At 44.2% G+C, this 22,754-nt stretch overlaps 1 protein-coding gene across 3 annotated transcripts in view; it reads left to right on the top strand.

Moving 5' to 3' along the window:
* LOC110503120 (disks large homolog 5) overlaps positions 1 to 19,786 on the top strand; it is a 112,504-nt gene extending 92,718 nt beyond the window's left edge. For 2 of the 3 annotated variants that reach the window (XM_090217370.1, XM_090217369.1), the window contains exons 26-38: positions 251 to 328; positions 1,052 to 1,214; positions 2,897 to 3,030; positions 3,308 to 3,472; positions 3,723 to 3,912; positions 4,168 to 4,316; positions 8,960 to 9,130; positions 10,694 to 10,887; positions 12,046 to 12,189; positions 12,426 to 12,553; positions 12,868 to 12,977; positions 15,672 to 15,781; positions 18,328 to 19,786. In XM_090217370.1, the coding sequence (XP_090073496.1) occupies positions 251 to 328; positions 1,052 to 1,214; positions 2,897 to 3,030; positions 3,308 to 3,472; positions 3,723 to 3,912; positions 4,168 to 4,316; positions 8,960 to 9,130; positions 10,694 to 10,887; positions 12,046 to 12,189; positions 12,426 to 12,553; positions 12,868 to 12,977; positions 15,672 to 15,781; positions 18,328 to 18,431 (1,840 nt within the window). In that variant the 3' untranslated portion in view covers positions 18,432 to 19,786. The remainder of the gene's footprint in view (positions 1 to 250; positions 329 to 1,051; positions 1,215 to 2,896; positions 3,031 to 3,307; positions 3,473 to 3,722; positions 3,913 to 4,167; positions 4,317 to 8,959; positions 9,131 to 10,693; positions 10,888 to 12,045; positions 12,190 to 12,425; positions 12,554 to 12,867; positions 12,978 to 15,671; positions 15,782 to 18,327) is intronic. The other variant, XM_090217371.1, reaches the window with a different exon arrangement.
* Positions 19,787 to 22,754: the final 2,968 nt, after the last annotated feature.

Here is a 22,754-nt window from a genome sequence, read left to right as displayed (position 1 = left end):
TGTATTTTCCTTCTCTTCTCTCTTCCCCTGTCTTTCCCTGTCTTCCCCTGTCTTTCCCTGTCTTTCCCTGTCTTTCCCTGTCTTTCCTTCTCTTTCCTTCTCTTTCCCTGTCTTCCCCTGTCTTTCCCTGTCTTTCCCTGTCTTTCCTTCTCTTTCCTTCTCTTTCCCTGTCTTTCCCTGTCTTTCCCTGTCTTTCCCTCTTTCCTCTCTCTCCCCATTTCTCTTCCTTCCCTCTTCATCTCTGCTCTAGATATCTGTTCTATAACAGATCCTTTCTCCGCCTGCCTCTGGCTGTTAGGCCCAGGTTCTCCTCATTACGGAGCTTGAGGTTTGTTCTACACTAGTCAGGCACGCAGAAATGGGTGCCTCTTGAGTCTTGATTTTTCTAACATTGTTAAAGTACCTGACTGTTTTATTTGTAATGCTTTAAGTAATATGGCTCAATTGATGACAGGAAGCATATAAGAATAAGGGGAAAAGCAATCAGTGTGCTTAAACTCCCCGAATTGTAAATTCTATGTAAATTCCCATGAATTCCAAAAAGTATTTTGTGCCACTTTGAAACTTCCTGGAATTTTGCAACGCTAATCCTTTGCATTTGAGAAGTCCTTAGTGAGATGTTGAGACTAAGCTATAACAGAAGAGAAAATACACATTATATTCCTTTAAAGTGTCTTCAGTGCTTTTCACTAGTTCCTTAAAATTGCATGACGATGCTGTTGAATTTTGTCTGATCGCATGATTGGAACATGACCTGGAGCCTGGCTGGAACATCCTTTGTATGCACAGCTTATATCTGTGTCGTAATATGCTTTAACAGAAGGAGGCATTCACATTCAGGCTAGTCAGTATTTTCCCATATCATTTACTCATTTACATTGGCCTTTGGTATTTAGTATTATTTCAAAATTGTGCCAAAATAAAACCACTTTTTGCTTGATGATGTTTTAATGGGATGGGTTTTGTGTGTGTGTGTGTGGTGTCATTACAGTATGACGCTAAGTCAGTATTAGGTTTTGTAATGTTCTTCTTTCTGTTGGTCTCCTAAAAGGCCCTATCTGGAGGAGCCCCGTAACGTGACGGTACAGAAGGGGGCAGAACCGCTGGGCATCTCCATAGTGAGTGGGGAGAATGGGGGTGTGTTCGTGTCCAAGGTGACGGCAGGAAGCATTGCACACCAAGCACGGCTGGAGTACGGGGACCAACTGCTGGAGGTATGTTTTCCTCACCTACTTTTTGGGTCATAGTCCCGTGTAGCTCAGTTAGTAGATCATTGGACTTGAATGACGCTTGCAACGCCAGGGTTGTTGGTTCAATTCCCACAGGGGACCAGTATGAAAATGTATGCTCTCACTACTGTTAGTCGCTCTGGATAAGAGTGTCAGCTATATATCTGCAGTAATAATGAAATGTTTGAATGATGGGTTTCACAATGTTAAAAAAAAACAACATGTTTTTGGTCCCACATAAAATTGCATAACGATGGTTCAGTCTTGCTATTGGTCAACGAAAGCCGGACCGGCTCTTGTTGTTAAATTGGCAGGCTGCACCCCCCCACCCACCACACTATTCCTTCAGCGTCACTCAGAGGGGTGGTTATCATCCCACAAGCAGAATCATCAATGGCAGAAATCACCCTGCCATTACCTGGTTGTTAGAATTCTATTATGTTTGCCTCATTTCAGTTTATGTGACAAAACAAGCAATTCATTGTGTACAGCATCATTGTACCAATTTTTTTTAAATAATTTTTTTAAAATTTTATTTTATTTATTTTGCCCCCTTTTTCTCCCCAATTTCGTGGTATCCAATTGTTAGTAGCTACTATCTTGTCTCATCGCTACAACTCCCGTACGGGCTCGGGAGAGAGTCATGCGTCCTCCGAAACACAACCCAACCAAGCCGCACTGCTTCTTAACACAGCGCACATCCAACCCGGAAGCCAGCCGCACCAATGTGTCTGAGGCTACACCGTGCACCTGGCAACCTTGGTTAGCGCACACTGCGCCCTGCCCGCCACAGGAGTCGCTGGTGCGCGATGAGACAAGGATATCCCTACCGGCCAACCCCTCCCTAACCCGGACGACGCTAGGCCAATTGTGTGTCGCCCCATGGACCTCCCGGTCGTGAACTCAGAGTCTCTTGCTCAAATGTATCGGTCGCAGGTGTACAATGAGGGGCCTCCCGGGTGGCGCAGTGGTTAAGGGGCCACCCGAGAGGCCCCTCATTGTACCATTTAAATCGCTGTGAAATATATGTTTTAATTTTGTATTGTCACCTGCAGCGGTGGCATTTCACTACACCTGCGACCGATACATTTGATTTCAAATATGTTGTTTTACAGGGTCAGCCATAGCAGTATGGTGCCACTGGAGCAAATAAGGGTGAAGTGCCTTGCTCAAGGGCACATCTACAGATCTTTCAACTTGTCAGCTCTGGTATTCAAACCAGCAACCTTTCGGTTACTGGCACAACGCTCTAACCGCTTGGCTACCCAAATATTTTTTTAATAATGAAAAATATAGTATTTTTAACTGTTTAAAGTTGGTGGATCATACTGTAAGTAAAGGGCTCAAGCGCGAGTGGTTTCCACTAGATTCCACAGCCACAAAGTCTCCACCATGTTGTGGGGAAACAGAATGCAGGGGAGGGGGCAGAGTTGTTTATTTTCAGCCTAAGTGTTTACCTTGCTTACTCATGCCTGAGACATACTACATCTAGCACCTTTAGCTCAAAAAACATGTTTAAATGCCATTTACCCACATTCTTGATCTTAATCTTACTCTCTTTCTCTCACCTTTCCCCCTGTCTCTCTCGCTCTCTCTCTCTTCTTCTATCGCTTTCACTCATCCATCCCTCACTCACTCACTCAAACTGTTGTTGTTCTTTCTTTCAGTTTAATGGGATCAACTTGCGGAACGCCAATGAGCAGCAGGCGAGGCTTGTGATTGGTCAGCAGTGTGACACCATCACCATCCTGGCTCAGTACAATCCACACATGTTCCAGCTGGGAAACCACTCTCGCTCCAGGTAAGGCCACGCACACACAGACACACAGACACACAGACACACACACAGACACACAGACACACACACACACAGACACACAGACACACACACACACACACAGACACACACACACACACACACACACACACACACACACACACACACACACATACACAGAGCTGGGAAACCTCTCTTGCTCCAGGTAAGGGTACGCCACACACACACACAAACACACAGAGCTGGGAAACCTCTCTCGCTCCAGGTAATAGGAGACTGATTTTGATGACATTCTCTTCAGTTCTCGTATGGAGTCCATCAGTGGTCAGCCAACCCCCCAGCTCAGCGGAGCCACCACTCCAGACAATCACTCCGTCATCGACACCTTGAGTGAGCAAGACGAAGGGACCATGACACCACCTTCTAAACAGACCACCCCAGCCACCAGCCCTCACAGCTCCTTCAGGTACAGGATAACTCAGGTGGACATAATATTGTCGAAATAAATCAAATAAACAACAGCTGTAGCATTCTGTTCCTTAGTGTTAGTTATTAATATGTCATCAGGGTTCATATAATATTCATACACCATTCATATTCAGTCAATGCAGGAAGTTGGAATTTGAGTTACGTTCCTGAATTGACCAAATTTAAGTGGTGGTCATTGGGTTGCCAGATAGACTCTGACTATGGGAGGCATATCCGTCTCTGTCCAGGCTATCATCTCCAGGTGCAGGCTCTCGCAGGGCCCCAGAGGTGAGGCTGGTGCGGCTGAAGAAGCCCCAGGGAGAGTTGGGGGTGCAGCTCTGTGGAGGGAACCTGTATGGTATATATGTAGAGAGTCTGGAGGATGACAGCCCTGCCAAGTGTCCCGACGGACTGGTGCCTGGAGACCAAATACTGGAGGTAGAGTATAGGGCCGTATAGTGTAGTATAGAGGTAACGTACATACGTAGAGAGACAGGTATACATACAGACTTCCTGGGCCATGTGTAGCACTGAAGTAGATGCAGAGTTACTCCAACACATACCTTTCTTCTTGCTAGCTACCGATTCCATTTTTTTTATGTACAGTTAATTTGATGTTAGCAAACTATTCAGTGATTCACAAACATTTTGTATTATTACTTTGCTCAATATTGAATGGATGTTTTTCAACAGTACAATGGTGTCAACATGAAGAATAAGACTGCGGAAGAGGCTTACCTGGAGATGTTGAAACCGGCTGAAACGGTCATGTTTAAAGTCCAACATCGTCTGGATGAGCTCGCCATGCTCAAAGACTCACCAGGAGATGGTTTTTACATCAGGTACTAAAACTATGTTGTCACTCTGAAATGTTTTCATATCAGATTGCTGCACATATTTCTTTTTGAAACATCAGTCGACATCTTACTACTGTAATCCCCTTCACGTATGGAGTCACATCCGTCCTGTAGTCAACATCTTACTACTGTAATCCCCTTCGTGTATGGAGTCACATCCGTCCTGTAGTCAACATCTTACTACTGTAATCCCCTTCGTGTATGGAGTCACATCCGTCCTGTAGTCAACATCTTACTACTGTAATCCCCTTCGTGTATGGAGTCACATCCGTCCTGTAGTCAACATCTTACTACTGTAATCCCCTTCGTGTATGGAGTCACATCCGTCCTGTAGTCAACATCTTACTACTGTAATCCCCTTCGTGTATGGAGTCACATCCGTCCTGTAGTCAACAACTTACTACTGTATCCCCTTCACGTATGGAGTCACATCCGTCCTGTAGTCAACATCTTACTACTGTAATCCCCTTCGTGTATGGAGTCACATCCGTCCTGTAGTCAACAACTTACTACTGTATCCCCTTCACGTATGGAGTCACATCGGTCCTGTAGTCAACATCTTACTACTGTAATCCCCTTCGTGTACGGAGTCACATCCGTCCTGTAGTCAACATCTTACTACTGTAATCCCCTTCGTGTATGGAGTCACATCCGTCCTGTAGTCAACATCTTACTACTGTATCCCCTTCGTGTATGGAGTCACATCCGTCCTGTAGTCAACATCTTACTACTGTAATCCCCTTCGTGTATGGAGTCACATCGGTCCTGTAGTCAACATCTTACTACTGTAATCCCCTTCGTGTATGGAGTCACATCCGTCCTGTAGTCAACATCTTACTACTGTAATCCCCTTCGTGTATGGAGTCACATCCGTCCTGTAGTCAACATCTTACTACTGTAATCTCCTTCGTGTATGGAGTCACATCGGGCCTGTAGTCAACATCTTACTACTGTAATCCCCTTCGTGTATGGAGTCACATCGGGCCTGTAGTCAACATCTTACTACTGTAATCCCCTTCGTGTATGGAGTCACATCCGTCCTGTAGTCAACATCTTACTACTGTAATCCCCTTCGTGTATGGAGTCACATCGGGCCTGTAGTCAACATCTTACTACTGTAATCCCCTTCACGTATGGAGTCACATCCGTCCTGTAGTCAACATCTTACTACTGTAATCCCCTTCGTGTATGGAGTCACATCGGGCCTGTAGTCAACATCTTACTACTGTAATCCCCTTCACGTATGGAGTCACATCCGTCCTGTAGTCAACAACTTACTACTGTAATCCCCTTCACGTATGGAGTCACATCCGCCCTGTAGTCAACATCTTACTACTGTAATCCCCTTCACGTATGGAGTCACATCCGTCCTGTAGTCAACATCTTACTACTGTAATCCCCTTCGTGTATGGAGTCACATCGGGCCTGTAGTCAGCATCTTACTACTGTAATCCCCTTCACGTATGGAGTCACATCCGTCCTGTAGTCAACATCTTACTACTGTAATCCCCTTCACGTATGGAGTCACATCCGTCCTGTAGTCAACATCTTACTACTGTAATCCCCTTCACGTATGGAGTCACATCCGTCCTGTAGTCAACATCTTACTACTGTAATCCCCTTCACGTATGGAGTCACATCCGTCCTGTAGTCAACATCTTACTACTGTAATCCCCTTCACGTATGGAGTCACATCCGTCCTGTAGTCAACATCTTACTACTGTAATCCCCTTCACGTATGGAGTCACATCCGTCCTGTAGTCAACATCTTACTACTGTAATCCCCTTCGTGTATGGAGTCACATCGGGCCTGTAGTCAACATCTTACTACTGTAATCCCCTTCACGTATGGAGTCACATCCGTCCTGTAGTCAACATCTTACTACTGTAATCCCCTTCGTGTATGGAGTCACATCGGGCCTGTAGTCAACATCTTACTACTGTAATCCCCTTCACGTATGGAGTCACATCCGTCCTGTAGTCAACAATTTACTACTGTAATCCCCTTCACGTATGGAGTCACATCCGTCCTGTAGTCAACATCTTACTACTGTAATCCCCTTCACGTATGGAGTCACATCCGTCCTGTAGTCAACATCTTACTACTGTAATCCCCTTCGTGTATGGAGTCACATCGGGCCTGTAGTCAGCATCTTACTACTGTAATCCCCTTCACGTATGGAGTCACATCTGTCCTGTAGTCAACATCTTACTACTGTAATCCCCTTCACGTATGGAGTCACATCCGTCCTGTAGTCAACATCTTACTACTGTAATCCCCTTCACGTATGGAGTCACATCCGTCCTGTAGTCAACATCTTACTACTGTAATCCCCTTCACGTATGGAGTCACATCCGTCCTGTAGTCAACATCTTACTACTGTAATCCCCTTCACGTATGGAGTCACATCCGTCCTGTAGTCAACATCTTACTACTGTAATCCCCTTCACGTATGGAGTCACATCCGTCCTGTAGTCAACATCTTACTACTGTAATCCCCTTCGTGTATGGAGTCACATCCGTCCTGTAGTCAACATCTTACTACTGTAATCCCCTTCGTGTATGGAGTCACATCCGTCCTGTAGTCAACATCTTACTACTGTAATCCCCTTCGTGTATGGAGTCACATCCGTCCTGTAGTCAACATCTTACTACTGTAATCCCCTTCACGTATGGAGTCACATCCGTCCTGTAGTCAACATCTTACTACTGTAATCCCCTTCGTGTATGGAGTCACATCCGTCCTGTAGTCAACATCTTACTACTGTAATCCCCTTCACGTATGGAGTCACATCCGTCCTGTAGTCAACATCTTACTACTGTAATCCCCTTCGTGTATGGAGTCACATCCGTCCTGTAGTCAACATCTTACTACTGTAATCCCCTTCACGTATGGAGTCACATCCGTCCTGTAGTCAACATCTTACTACTGTATCCCCTTCGTGTATGGAGTCACATCCGTCCTGTAGTCAACATCTTACTACTGTAATCCCCTTCGTGTATGGAGTCACATCCGTCCTGTAGTCAACAACTTACTACTGTATCCCCTTCACGTATGGAGTCACATCCGTCCTGTAGTCAACATCTTACTACTGTAATCCCCTTCGTGTATGGAGTCACATCCGTCCTGTAGTCAACATCTTACTACTGTAATCCCCCTCACGTATGGAGTCACATCCGTCCTGTAGTCAGCATCTTACTACTGTAATCCCCTTCACGTATGGAGTCACATCCGTCCTGTAGTCAACATCTTACTACTGTAATCCCCTTCACGTATGGAGTCACATCCGTCCTGTAGTCAACATCTTACTACTGTAATCCCCTTCACGTATGGAGTCACATCCGTCCTGTAGTCAACATCTTACTACTGTATCCCCTTCACGTATGGAGTCACATCCGTCCTGTAGTCAACATCTTACTACTGTATCCCCTTCACGTATGGAGTCACATCGGTCCTGTAGTCAACATCCTACTACTGTAATCCCCACATCCGTCCTGTAGTCAACAACTTACTACTGTATCCCCTTCACGTATGGAGTCACATCGGGCCTGTAGTCAACATCTTACTACTGTAATCCCCTTCACGTATGGAGTCACATCCGTCCTGTAGTCAACATCTTACTACTGTATCCCCTTCGTGTATGGAGTCACATCCGTCCTGTAGTCAACATCTTACTACTGTAATCCCCTTCACGTATGTAGTCACATCCGTCCTGTAGTCAACAACTTACTACTGTATCCCCTTCACGTATGTAGTCACATCGGGCCTGTAGTCAACATCTTACTACTGTAATCCCCTTCGTGTATGGAGTCACATCCGTCCTGTAGTCAACATCTTACTACTGTAATCCCCTTCACGCATGGAGTCACATCCGTCCTGTAGTCAACATCTTACTACTGTAATCCCCTTCACGTATGGAGTCACATCGGGCCTGTAGTCAGCATCTTACTACTGTAATCCCCTTCACGTATGGAGTCACATCGGTCCTGTAGTCAACATCTTACTACTGTATCCCCTTCACGTATGGAGTCACATCGGGCCTGTAGTCAGCATCTTACTACTGTAATCCCCTTCACGTATGGAGTCACATCGGTCCTGTAGTCAACATCTTACTACTGTATCCCCTTCACGTATGGAGTCACATCGGGCCTGTAGTCAACATCTTACTACTGTAATCCCCTTCACATATGGAGTCACATCGGTCCTGTAGTCAACATCTTACTACTGTATCCCCTTCACGTATGGAGTCACATCGGGCCTGTAGTCAACATCTTACTACTGTATCCCCTTCACATATGGAGTCACATCGGGCCTGTAGTCAACATCTTACTACTGTAATCCCCTTCACATATGGAGTCACATCGGTCCTGTAGTCAACATCTTACTACTGTATCCCCTTCACATATGGAGTCACATCGGGCCTGTAGTCAACATCTTACTACTGTATCCCCTTCACATATGGAGTCACATCGGGCCTGTAGTCAACATCCATCAGGTGTAAATAAACTGTACCTGGTTTTTACATGTCTATATTCTTTAACTGTACAATATCACTGCATCCCCATGAAAATGATCTTTACATTTTCTAAATGAACGTCAACCCATCTGTGTTCCTTCTCCTTTCAGAGCACTTTATGAGCGAGTAGCAGAGATGGAGCTGGAGCTGAGTTTCAAGAAGGATGACATCCTGTACATTGAAGACACGCTACCAAAGGGCAACTTTGGCTTCTGGATGGCGTGGCAGTTAGATGAGAACGCACGCAAGCTGGCACGAGGGCAGGTCCCCAGCAAATACATGTAAGTCATACTGTACCTGCTGTAAATAAACTTTAGGTAACAGTTATGTTGAGTGTTGAAATGTTGATACACAGAGATATTTAATGATTGCATTTGGTATTTGATGTGTGTGTTTCTGCAGGGTCTCAATATGACTCCCTGTTAAAATAAAGGTTAAAAAACACATGATATGCCTTATTAAATTACTTTATTAATGCTTATGCATGCTTATAACATGTTTATAAAGCATTATAAACTGGGTGGTTCAAGCCCTAAATTCTGATTGGCTGACAGTCATGGTATATCAAACCGTTTACCACTGGTACGACAAAACATTTATTTTTAATGCTCTAATTACATTGGTAACCAGTTTATAATAGCTTTAAGGCGCCTCAGGTATTGCCAATATACCACGGTTAAGGGCTGTGTCCAGGCACTCTGCGTTCCATCATGTGTAAGAACAACAGCCCTTAGCTGTGGTATATTGGCCATATACCACACCTTCATGGGCCTTATTGCTTCATTCTGGTGTCTGGTTAGACTGTAAACTCTCCTTCCAGACCCACATCAAACATCTCCAATCCAAAGTTAAATCTAGAATTGGCTTCCTATTTCACAACAAAGCATCCTTCACTCATGCTGCCAAACATACCCTTGTAAAACTGACCATCCTACCAATCCTCGACTTCGGCGATGTCATTTACAAAATAGCCTCCAATACCCTACTCAACAAATTGGATGCAGTCTATCACAGTGCAATCCGTTTTGTCACCAAAGCCCCATATACTACCCACCATTGCGACCTGTACGCTCTCGTTGGCTGGCCCTCGCTTCATACTCGTTGCCAAACCCACTGGCTCCATGTCATCTACAAGACCCTGCTAGGTAAAGTCCCCCCTTATCTCAGCTCGCTGGTCACCATAGCATCACCCACCTGTAGCACACGCTCCAGCAGGTATATCTCTCCAGTCACCCCAAATCCAATTCTTTCTTTGGCCGCCTCTCCTTCCAGTTCTCTGCTGCCAATGACTGGAACGAACTACAAAAATCTCTGAAACTGGAAACACTTATCTCCCTCACTAGCTTTAAGCACCAACTGTCAGAGCAGCTCACAGATTACTTACTGCACCTGTACATAGCCCATCTATAATTTAGCCCAAACGACTACCTCTTTCCCTACTGTATTTATTTTATTTATTTATTTATTTAGCTCCTTTGCACCCCATAATTTTTATTTCTACTTTACACATTCTTCCACTGCAAATCTTCCATTCCAGTGTTTTACTTGCTATATTGTATTTACTTTGCCACCATGGCCCTTTTTTTTGCCTTTACTTCCCTTATCTCACCTCATTTGCTCACATCGTATATAGACTTGTTTATACTGTATTATTGACTCTATGTTTGTTTTACTCCATGTGTAACTCTGTGTCGTTGTATGTGTCGAACTGCTTTGCTTTATCTTGGCCAGGTCTCAATTGTAAATGAGAACTTGTTCTCAACTTGCCTACCTGGTTAAATAAAGGTGAAATAAAAAAATCAAATTCAAACCCGTTGTACTGTGTATTCCCCTGTGTTTTTCAGAATGGACCAAGAGTTCTACAGGAGACACAGCATGCCTGATATGAAGGATGAGAGCGGTACCGCCAGTAAGACCCTCTCGGCTGCCGCTCGCAGGTCCTTCTTCCGCAGGAAACAGAAACACAAACGCTCTGGGTCTAAAGACGGGAAGGACCTAGTGGACGCCATCAGCACTGACTCACTGCCCATCATGGAGGGTGAGGAAGGCCCATTCACACCTTGCTGTACTGTAAATGATAACCGTGGAACATGTAGATTCTTGATTCATCTCATGTATGGTCATGTGTGACTCAGTTGGTGACAGGGCTCTACAGTGTGACCATTTCACCCGCATATGCGCCTAAATATTTTGCCGTGAGACCTGGAGTTTTAATTTGGTAGCACCAGTGCACGAGGTTAAAGATCCCCCAGAGGATAATTGTTGCAATGATTACTTCACTGTACCGCAGCCCCTGAGCACCATGGAGAACACACTGAGTGCAGATTCATGACTGTCATGTTTGGACCATTACAACAAAGAAAACGGCTTGATACCTTTTCTTTGTGTGCTCCTACATTTAGTTCAACTTAGGCGCACACTCGCTGCTTGTAAAAAGTCAATGAAAGGTCAGTGTAGAGCCCTGGGTACACCAAGGTTGCCGGGTCCATTCCAACTGTCATGTTCTGACCTTTATTTCCTTTGTTTTGTCTTTATTTAGTCTGGTCAGGGCGTGAGTTGGTGTGGGCAGTCTGTTTGTGTTTCTATGTTTTTTCTATTTCTGTGTTTGGCCTGATATGGTTCTCAATCAGAGGCAGCTGTTTATCGTTGTCCCTGATTGAGAACCATATTTAGGTAGCCTGGGTTTCACTGTTGGTTTGTGGGTGTTTGTTTCCATGTATGTGTTTGTCGCCACACGGAACTGTTTGGGTTTGGTTATATCACGTATTCGTTTATTGTTTTTGTATTTCATAGTGTTCAGTGCTTTTCTTATTAAAATCGTCATGAACACTTACCACACCGCATCTTGGTCCGATCCTTACTCCTCTTCAGATGAAGAGGAGGAAATCTGCCGTTACACCAACATGGTTCACATTCCCATAATGTATGCACTTGCTTTGTACTGTAAGTTGCTTTGGATAGAAGTGCCTCAAGTGGCATATGCTATTATTCATGTAGGTGCAAAGCTAGTTTTCCACTGCAGTGTTCATGATCTCTGTTTTGACATAGTGCTATAATGTCTAACTACCAGAGTGTCCAGGAGGTGGAGTGATCCATTCCCAGACCTGTGCTGGTTCTGGGGTTAGGGTATCATGTACATACACACTGTAGTTTTCCATAATTCTGCTGACGGTTCTGTGTATTGTCTATCTACCAGATGGTGTGAGCCTGGCCTACCAGAGGATCCAGAAGGTAGAGTGTTCCAGCCCCAGACCAGTGCTGGTTCTGGGGCCCCTAGTGGAGGCTAACAAGGACATGCTGGTGAAGGAGGCCCCCGGGAGGTTCTGTCGGTGCCTACCTGGTGGGCTGTTATGTTGTGATAATGCTATGTCATGTTATGATAATGCTATTTCATGTTAGAACATCGCTATGTCATGTTATAACAGTGCTATGTCATGTTATGATAATGCTATGTCATGTTATGACAGGATTGTAAACTACTCAAATAAGTAAATTGATTGTCAATTATCATGTGTTATTTTATTTTATACAGTATATGAAATACTAAAATGTGATTATTTTTGTCTGTCCATTCAGAGGTGATGAAGGCATCTCAGCAGGCGATAGAACGAGGGGTGAAGGACTGCGTCTTCATAGACTTCAAACGAAGGAGCGGCCATTTTGATGTCACAACTGTTGCTTCCATCAAGGAAATCACAGAGAAGGTATATTTAGTTTATTTATTTACAGTTTAGTCTTATTGAGATAAAAAAAAAACATATTTAGGAGAGAAACCAGTTCAGCATATTTTGTACATAGACAGGACTAGTAAATATCTGGATTAATACATGGCAGCTGCCATCCCATATCGTGACATTGTGTATGTTATGTACAGTGTGACAGAACCTAACAAAATGTCTGTTAGATTTTGTCAGTTGATCTAATGATATGTCATTTTGGAAACATTCTTTGCTGTGCTTTCATTCATTTCTCATGCAAACCCAACTGGTTAGATGTTGTTGTTGTTTCTATTTTGAAGGATTGTCACTGTTTACTTGACATTGCACCCCACGCCATCGAACGGCTTCACAGCGTTCACATCTACCCAATTGTCATTTTCATTCGCTACAAAAATGCAAAGCAGATAAAGTGAGTACTAGCCCCCATTCTACTATAAATACTTATTTTTGTGTGCTGTATTTTGAGACAATGATCTAACACCACTGCTATCAGAGTCATCTGGCCAAGCTATCACAGCTGCTTTCCCTCATGGAGTTCCTCTATTGAAATGTAAAAGCTCATGAATCTCCTTTAGTCTTCTTTAAACAATTAGTTTTTTATACCAATAACAATGCTATCAATCAATCAACTGTATTTATAAAGCCCTCTTTACATCAGAACTTGTTCCAAAGTGTTTATACTGTCACGACTTCCGCCGAAGTCGGTCCCTCTCCTTGTTCGGGCGGCGTTTGACGTCACCGGCCATCGCCGATCCACTTTTCATTTTCCATTTGTTTTGTCTTACACACCTGGTTTCAATTCCCCAATTACATGTTCATTATTTAACCCTCTGCTTTCCCCATGGTTTTTGTGCGTGTTTGTTTCATGTATTTCGGTCCTATTGTGTGGGCTTGGTATTACTACATGTATTTGGTAATTTTGAGTAAAGTTACTTTTATTACTCATCTCTGCTGTCCTGCGCCTGACTCCTCTGCACCAGCTACACCCAAACCTTTTACATATACGGTAACTCTGCCTACACCACAAACAGCATGCATGCAAGCAGCACATTACCTCATCTACTGCCACTTTCCAATATCCCTGCTGTTTTCACGGTTGACTTACAGTAGTGTATTAAGTTTCATTGTCTTTCAGTCTAGGTGCACTTTCATTACTATAACATTACAGAAATGATCTCCGATTCATTCCTATCACAGACACGTTCCAAAACAAATGAATCAAAGTGATCAAAATGAAATGAATCAGAAACGGCCCTAGCCGACACTCCTCTTGGGATAATCGTGATTCATTAGAGAAGATCTCTGGTTGGTATTTTCATTTGTAATCGGAGGGGAAGATTAAGTCTGCTGAACACACAGACATGCACACTCTCACACACAGACACAAAACGCAGGCGCAGACACGCCAGGGCTCAACGCTGACTTTTTTTACAAGGAGCACGTGCGCCTAAGTTGAAAAAGGTAGGCGCGCACAAAGACATTTAGGTGCACAATGAAAAATATTTGAGGTAATAAAGCTAGAATCCTTAATTTTTTTAGGCACAATGGTGCTCCTTATTTAAAATTCCAGGTTGCACAGCAAAATATTTAGGTGCATATGCAAATAAAATGGTTGTACTGTAGAGCCCTGCAGGCACTCACACACTGTCTCACACATTCTCGTACACATTCACAGAGACTCGTGCAGTGCGGCAGTGAACATGGAGAGGATCTGATTGAACTAAGCCTTCCCTGTCATCAACTGAGTGCCAGCTGTCCCTGGGATGAGAGGCTGAGCCCTATAGCTCTGCGGTGGGCTGCGGGGGCGTCTAGCTGAGCTGTCCCTGGGATGAGAGGCTGAGCCCTATAGCTCTGTGGTGGGCTGCGGGGGCGTCTAGCTGAGCTATCCCTGTGACTGAGAGGCTGAGCCCTATAGCTCTGTGGTGGGCTGCGGGGGCGTCTAGCTGAGCTCTCCCTGTGACTGAGAGGCTGAGCCCTATAGCTCTGTGGTGGGCTGCGGGGGCGTCTAGCTGAGCTATACCTGTGACTGAGAGGCTGAGCCCTATAGCTCTGTGGTGGGCTGCGGGGGCGTCTAGCTGAGCTATACCTGTGACTGAGAGGCTGAGCCCTATAGCTCGGTGGTGGGCTGCGGGGGCGTCTAGCTGAGCTATCCCTGTGATTGAGAGGCTGAGCCCTATAGCTCTGTGGTGGGCTGCGGGGGCGTCTAGCTGAGCTATCCCTGTGACTGAGAGGCTGATCCCTATAGCTCTGTGGTGGGCTGTGGGGGCGTCTAGCTGAGCTATCCCTGTGACTGAGGCTGAGCCCTATAGCTCTGTGGTGGGCTGCAGGGGCGTCTAGCTGAGCTATATCTGTGACTGAGAGGCTGAGCCCTATAGCTCGGTGGTGGGCTGCGGGGGCGTCTAGCTGAGCTATACCTGTGACTGAGAGGTTGAAAGCTGGGCCTGTCTCTTCCAGTTTTGAGCTTTGTACTGGGGGCTGCTCGTCTCTGTCTCTGAGAGAGAGAGCGAGAGAGGCTGGAGGCTGGGCCCTACAGTACACTCTCAGCTATTTGGCTAAGCCCTTGCTGCTCTTCACTCACTCCACACTACCAGCAGAGACCAATCATCTCATATAAACACGTGAATAGTATGTCTATGGCAGATGCCTTTGAGAGTGAGCGAGAGAGAGAGTGAGCGAGAGAGAGAGAGAGAGAGAGAGAACCAAACCATGAACCACTCTCTGACATTCTATCCTTTGGATGGCGTCATATAGTCAATATGTAGACTGTAGGCCAGGCAGGGAAAGGAAAACAGCAGGTCAGGAGCAGACGGGTCACAGACTAGAGAGGCTCATTAACCCAGTTGCCACCCAGTGTTTTAAGTTTGACTGTACTTACCGCTCAGTTCGTACAGCACTATTACTCATCAACACTGCAATTGTAGTGAAGAGCAGAGACAGTCTTTATTTTTTGTTGTTGCTGTCTTGTTGCCGTCTATGCATATAATTGGGGGTCATTTTGTTGCCATGCCACCACAGTCTCTGTGTGATATCAACTGTGTGCCATCTTTTTTAATGAACTGAAATATTTGATATTTAATATGATTTTGTTCTTTCCTTCATTCAGAGAACAGAAGGATCCTCTATACTTACGGGATAAAGTCTCTCAGAAACATTCCAAGGAGCAGTTTGAAATGGCACAGAAAACTGAACAGGAGTACAGCAAGGTCTTTACAGGTTAGTATTATGTTAATATCATATAATAACATTCAGTTTGTTGCTATGTGAGAAGGCCTGTCATATATACCTACAGTCTGGAGTCAGAACAGGCCTCGTATTCATAAATTGAGCGCTGAACTAAGATCAGCCTGTTAGATCGTAATGAGTGAAGTTACATAGACAGAACCGGACCAGATCATCTACTCTGAGACAGTAATGGCCCAGATCATCTACTCTGAGACAGAACCGGACCAGATCATCTACTCTGACACAGTAATGGACCAGATCATCTACTCTGATACAGAAATGGACCAGATCATCTACTCTGCGACAGAACCGGACCAGATCATCTACTCTGAGACAGTAATGGACCAGATCATCTACTCTGAGACAGTAATGGACCAGATCATCTACTCTGAGACAGTAATGGACCAGATCATCTACTCTGAGACAGTAATGGACCAGATCATCTACTCTGAGACAGTAATGGACCAGATCATCTACTCTGAGACAGTAATGGACCAGATCATCTACTCTGAGACAGTAATGGACCAGATCATCTACTCTGAGACAGAACCGGACCAGATCATCTACTCTGAGACAGTAATGGACCAGATCATCTACTCTGAGACAGTAATGGACCAGATCATCTACTCTGAGACAGTAATGGACCAGATAATCTACTCTGAGACAGAACCGGACCAGATCATCTACTCTGAGACAGTAATGGACCAGATCATCTACTCTGAGACAGTAATGGACCAGATCATCTACTCTGAGACAGAACCGGAACAGATCATTTACTCTGAGACAGTAATGGCCCAGATCATCTACTCTGAGACAGTAATGGACCAGATCATCTACTCTGAGACAGTAATGGACCAGATCATCTACTCTGAGACAGTAATGGACCAGATCATCTACTCTGAGACAGTAATGGACCAGATCATCTACTCTGAGACAGTAATGGCCCAGATCATCTACTCTGAGACAGAACCGGACCAGATCATCTACTCTGAGACAGTAATGGACCAGATCATCTACTCTGAGACAGAACCGGACCAGATCATTTACTCTGAGACAGTAATGGACCAGATCATCTACTCTGAGACAGAACCGGACAAGATCATCTACTCTGAGACAGTAATGGCCCAGATCATCTACTCTGAGACAGTAATGGACCAGATCATCTACTCTGAGACAGTAATGGACCAGATCATCTACTCTGAGACAGTAATGGACCAGATCATCTACTCTGAGACAGAACCGGACCAGATCATCTACTCTGAGACAGTAATGGACCAGATCATCTACTCTGAGACAGTAATGGACCAGATCATCTGCTCTGAGACAGAACCGGACCAGATCATCTACTCTGAGACAGTAATGGACCAGATCATTTACTCTGAGACAGTAATGGACCAGATAATCTACTCTGAGACAGTAATGGACCAGATCATCTACTCTGAGACAGTAATGGACCAGATCATCTACTCTGAGACAGTAATGGCCCAGATCATCTACTCTGAGACAGAACCGGACCAGATCATCTACTCTGAGACAGTAATGGACCAGATCATCTACTCTGAGACAGAACCGGACCAGATCATCTACTCTGAGACAGTAATGGACCAGATCATCTACTCTGAGACAGAACCGGACCAGATAATTTACTCTGAGACAGTAATGGACCAGATCATCTACTCTGAGACAGTAATGGACCAGATCATCTACTCTGAGACAGTAATGGCCCAGATCATCTACTCTGAGACAGAACCGGACCAGATCATGTACTCTGAGACAGTAATGGCCCAGATCATCTACTCTGAGACAGTAATGGCCCAGATCATCTACTCTGAGACAGAACCGGACCAGATCATCTACTCTGAGACAGTAATGGACCAGATCATCTACTCTGAGACAGAACCGGACCAGATCATCTACTCTGAGACAGTAATGGACCAGATCATCTACTCTGAGACAGTAATGGACCAGATCATCTACTCTGAGACAGAACCGGACCAGATCATCTACTCTGAGACAGTAATGGACCAGATCATCTACTCTGAAACAGAACCGGACCAGATCATCTACTCTGAGACAGTAATGGACCAGATCATCTACTCTGAGACAGAACCGGACCAGATCATCTACTCTGAGACAGTAATGGACCAGATCATCTACTCTGAGACAGTAATGGACCAGATCATCTACTCTGAGACAGAACCGGACCAGATCATCTACTCTGAGACAGTAATGGCCCAGATAATTTACTCTGAGACAGTAATGGACCAGATCATCTACTCTGAGACAGAACCGGACCAGATCATCTACTCTGAGACAGTAATGGACCAGATCATCTACTCTGAGACAGTAATGGCCCAGATCATCTACTCTGAGACAGAACCGGACCAGATCATCTACTCTGAGACAGTAATGGACCAGATCATCTACTCTGAGACAGAACCGGACCAGATCATCTACTCTGAGACAGAACCGGACCAGATCATCTACTCTGAGACAGTAATGACCCAGATTTGAAAACATTTTTTTTTGTGTTGCAGGTATCGTCCAAGGAGGAAGCCTGTCCTACATTTGCACTCAGATCATGACTATAGTGGACCAAGAACAAAGTAAAGTCATATGGATTCCTGATGGAGCTTTCTAGAAGGTTTCTAGGTGCTTATATCTATGTAACACTTCAACCCTTAACAAGGAAGGTTGGGTATGATACACTTATCCACGGCTAAATGTTAAAAACTAGTCAACAATATCACATCACTGTTGTTATAATAGTCAACTATGAGGCTTGCATCCCAAATAGCACCCTATTCCCTATGTAGTGCACTACTTCCCCAAGTAGTGCACTATATATAGGGAATAGGGTGCTATTTGGGATGCGTGCAGCCTCTGATATACTCTCAACATAATAACACTTATCTGAAAGATGAAGATTCATACAACACTGATTTGTCTCACACCCCACAAATAGAAGTAATAATCCCACTATAATGATGATGTCATAGTGATGCTGTATACTTCAGACAGGCCTAGAGATTCGTTTACACTAGTATTTAATATTGTAATGCTTTTTTACTTGAATGTTTGTCCCTTAACTCCACTATGGCACTCCTTGACTCTTCCTGTTCCTATGGTTCTCAATCATATGTCAGAATAGAAGTTGATGCATCTTAACAGAATGGAATGGACCACTGTGTTCTCATCTTTATGTATGTTTTCTTTGTCATTTCAGTTCTCTAATCCCAATCTAATAATGTTGGTTATGAACCTTAGTTTATAGCCTACAAATGTAGCAGTTAGTGAACAGAAATGATTGTGTATGTTGTATTTTTTTCCCTCTGTTGTTTGTCATATAATTTACATATTTAAAGACAAAAATGTATGACAAATTTGCATGATTCTTTTTTTTCCCCAAGTTGATGTAAATGACAGACGTTTGTTTTACAACCCACTTACTGTTCTCAATGCAAAATATATATATATATATATATATATATATATATATATATATATATATATATATATATATATATATATATATATATATGTTTCCTTCTGTATGTTGTGCCAAACAGATTTGTTCTGCACCATTTATCCTTCAACCTAGTAATGCTTGAACACTAAGAAATGCAATAATACTTTACCGTAGGTACGATAGTTTCACCATGAGAAAATGTATGTGTTGTAGAGTTGTTCCAATGTTCCTAACATTTCCTACATTTCCTAATGGGCATCTTTCTATTACCCGAAATGTAGAATTTAAAAAAGGGATATTTTATTTCTGTTCTAGGGGTTTGAATGCACCAAATTAAAAGAGGATGAATTCATAAATTTCAACATTATGATAAACTGGTCAATTACTTTTCCTTTTTTTTCTATAATATTTCATCTTCTCATGTTGGTTGAAACACGAAAGTAGACTATAGATATAACTTCACTTCTCAATGAAATTATATTATTTGTATCAAATGTTAAGAAAAATAAATACATGTGGGAACGTTGTCCAAGTCCAAGTGATTTGTTTTAATTGTAATTTACATTTACATTGTACCATTACACACAAACAAAAACGTTCACCACAAGGCCAACTACCTCCTGGGACGAGGGACTGCACTGAAACTCAGCACCTGCATATGTGAACTGGCACATTTGGAGCGGGTCAGGTATGCACCATACACAGACATGCATATTTTTATCACAATTTTCTTCAATGACTGATAAAGATTCGTCTAGTTGTTTTTCTGGATGGTGTTGTTTGCACTCGCCTCTGGATTTGTGTTTGTGCAGGACTGGTTATAACATGGTGTGCTGAGGACCAAGAGTGACGAGCACTCTGATGGAAGTGTAATTGCAGGAGAAACCTTCCAAGACAACTCACTCCTTGTCTGACCTACACTCTGTCCCCTTTGGTACTAGTGTATTTGGTCTATAGAAGAAGCCAATGTATCCATATTATTCCAAGAGGAGTGTGTAATTATGCCTGTTATCATGTGTGTATGATCTATCTCCTTTTGTCTCTGTTATATTCATATTTTTCACATTTGTTTTACACACAGCACAGCCAGAAGTGGACTGGCCACCCCTCGGAGCCTGGTTCCTCTCTAACCCGGTACAGCCAGAAGAGGCCTGGCCACCCCTCGGAGCCTGGTTCCTCTCTAACCCGGTACAGCCAGAAGAGGCCTGGCCACCCCTCGGAGCCTGGTTCCTCTCTAACCCGGTACAGCCAGAAGTGGACTGGCCACCCCTCGGAGCCTGGTTCCTCTCTAAACCGGTACAGCCAGAAGAGGCCTGGCCGCCCCTCGGAGCCTGGTTCCTCTCTATCCGGTACAGCCAGAAGTGGACTGGCCACCCCTCGGAGCCTGGTTCCTCTCTAACCCGGTACAGCCAGAAGAGACCTGGCCACCCCTCGGAGCCTGGTTCCTCTCTAACCCGGTACAGCCAGAAGAGACCTGGCCACCCCTCTGAGCCTGGTTCCTCTAGGTTTCTTCCTACGTTCCTGTCTTCTAGAGAGTTTTTCCTAGAAACTGTGCTTCTGCCTCTGTATTGCTTGCTCTCTGGGCTTTTAGACTGGGTTTCTGTAAAACACTTTGTGACAAATGCGGATGTAAAAATGGCTTTATAAAGTACATTTTGTTGATTGATTAAATGAATAGTCTCTGTACTAACAGACATACTATACTCAAACATGTTATATAAATGGAAGTTCCCTAATTTGAAGACCAGGTGAGAGAGTCTCAGGAATATGTAGCAGTAGCATAGCCAGAAATTATATTCACTCTCGCTGGTGGGCAAAAATAACTAACTGAAAGTCACCCCCAATAAGCCACAAATATGACCGCATTGAGGCATATGTCACTGTGTTTCTATGGATATCACTGCCTACTTATATTTGTTGATTTAGCAAACGAGACAGCACATAATCCAGTCCCTTTATCACAGTCAACACACCTATATTTTAGCTTTAATTAGCTTTAAAAAACAAAAATTTCTCAGCCACATGGCAAAATGTGTAGAATAGCATGAGATTAGCGATAAAACTGCACATTTTTCTCTTTGCCCTAATTTGAAGACCAGGTGAGAGAGTAAAGTCAAATCAAACATTATTTGTCACATGCGCCAAATGCAACAAGTGTAGACTTAACTGTGAAACCCTTACTTACAAGCCCTTAACTAACAGTGCAGTTCAAGAAGAAGAAAATATTTACCAAGTAGAATAAAATGAAAAGTAACACAATAACGATGCTATATACAGGGGGCACCAGTACCGAGTCAGTGTGCAGGGGTACAGGCTAGTTGAGGTAATCTGAACATGTAGGTGGGGGCAAAATGACTATGCATAGGTAACAAACAAACAGCGAGTAATAGCAGTGTACAAAAGGGAGGGGGGGGGGGGGTGTCAATGTAAATTGTCTGGTGGCGATTTTATTCTTCAGCGATCTAATGGCTTGGGGGTAGAAGCTGTTGAGGAGCCTTTTGGTCCTGGACTTGGCACTTCGGTACCGCTTGCCGTGCGGTAGCAGAGAAAACAGTCTATTACTTGGATGACTGGAGTCTCTGACAATTGTATGGGCTTTCCTCTGATACCGCATATTATATAGGTCCTGGATGGTAGGAAGCGTGGCCCCAGTGAGGTACTGGCACATTCGCACTACCCTCTGTAGCGCCTTACGGTCAGATGCCATACCAGGCGGTGATGCACCATGCTCTCGATGGTGCAGCTGTAGAACCTTTTGAGGATCTGGGGACCCATGCCAAATCTTTTCAGTCTCCTGAGGGGGAAAAGGTTTTGTCGTTCCCTCTTCACGACTGTCTTGGTATGTTTGGACCATAGTTCGTTGTTTCAAGGACGCTCTACTACAGCCTCGTCGATGTTAATGGGGGCCTGTTCGGCCCGCCTTTTCCTTTACTCCACATTCAGCTCCTTTGTCTTGCTCACATTGAGGGAGAGGTTGTTGTCCTGGCACCACACTGCCAGGTGGTCTCTGACCTCCTCCCTAAAGGCCGTCTCATCGTTGTCCGTGATCAGGCCTACCACTGTTGTGTCGTCAGCAAACTTAATGATGGTGTTGGAGTCGTGTTTGGACACGCAGTTGTGGGTGAACAAGGAATACAGGAGGGGACTAAGTACACACCCAAGTGTTAAGGTTCAGCGCGGCAGACGTGTTGTTGCCTACTTTACCACCTGGGAGCGGCCCGTCAGGAAGTCCAGGATCCAGTTGCAGAGAGAGGTGTTTAGTCCCAGCTTAGTGATGAGCTATGAGGGCACTATGGTGTTGAATGCTCAGCTGTAGTCAATGAACAGCATGGCGCTGAAGAACATGGCTGATGTTTTACATTCTCCCAACCAGTTGTGTTATTTATTTACATTTTTTTGCATTGTGTAACTTATTTATTTTACTTATTGTGTACATAATGTTGCTGCTACCGTCTCTTGTGGCCGAAAATAATTTCTGGGCATGAGAACAGTGAT

Source organism: Oncorhynchus mykiss, chromosome 23 (assembly GCF_057628025.1).
Source record: "Oncorhynchus mykiss isolate SJ-2025 chromosome 23, ASM5762802v1, whole genome shotgun sequence".
In the NCBI taxonomy this organism is placed as follows: domain Eukaryota; kingdom Metazoa; phylum Chordata; class Actinopteri; order Salmoniformes; family Salmonidae; genus Oncorhynchus; species Oncorhynchus mykiss.
This window is presented reverse-complemented; position numbering and strand designations above follow the sequence as displayed.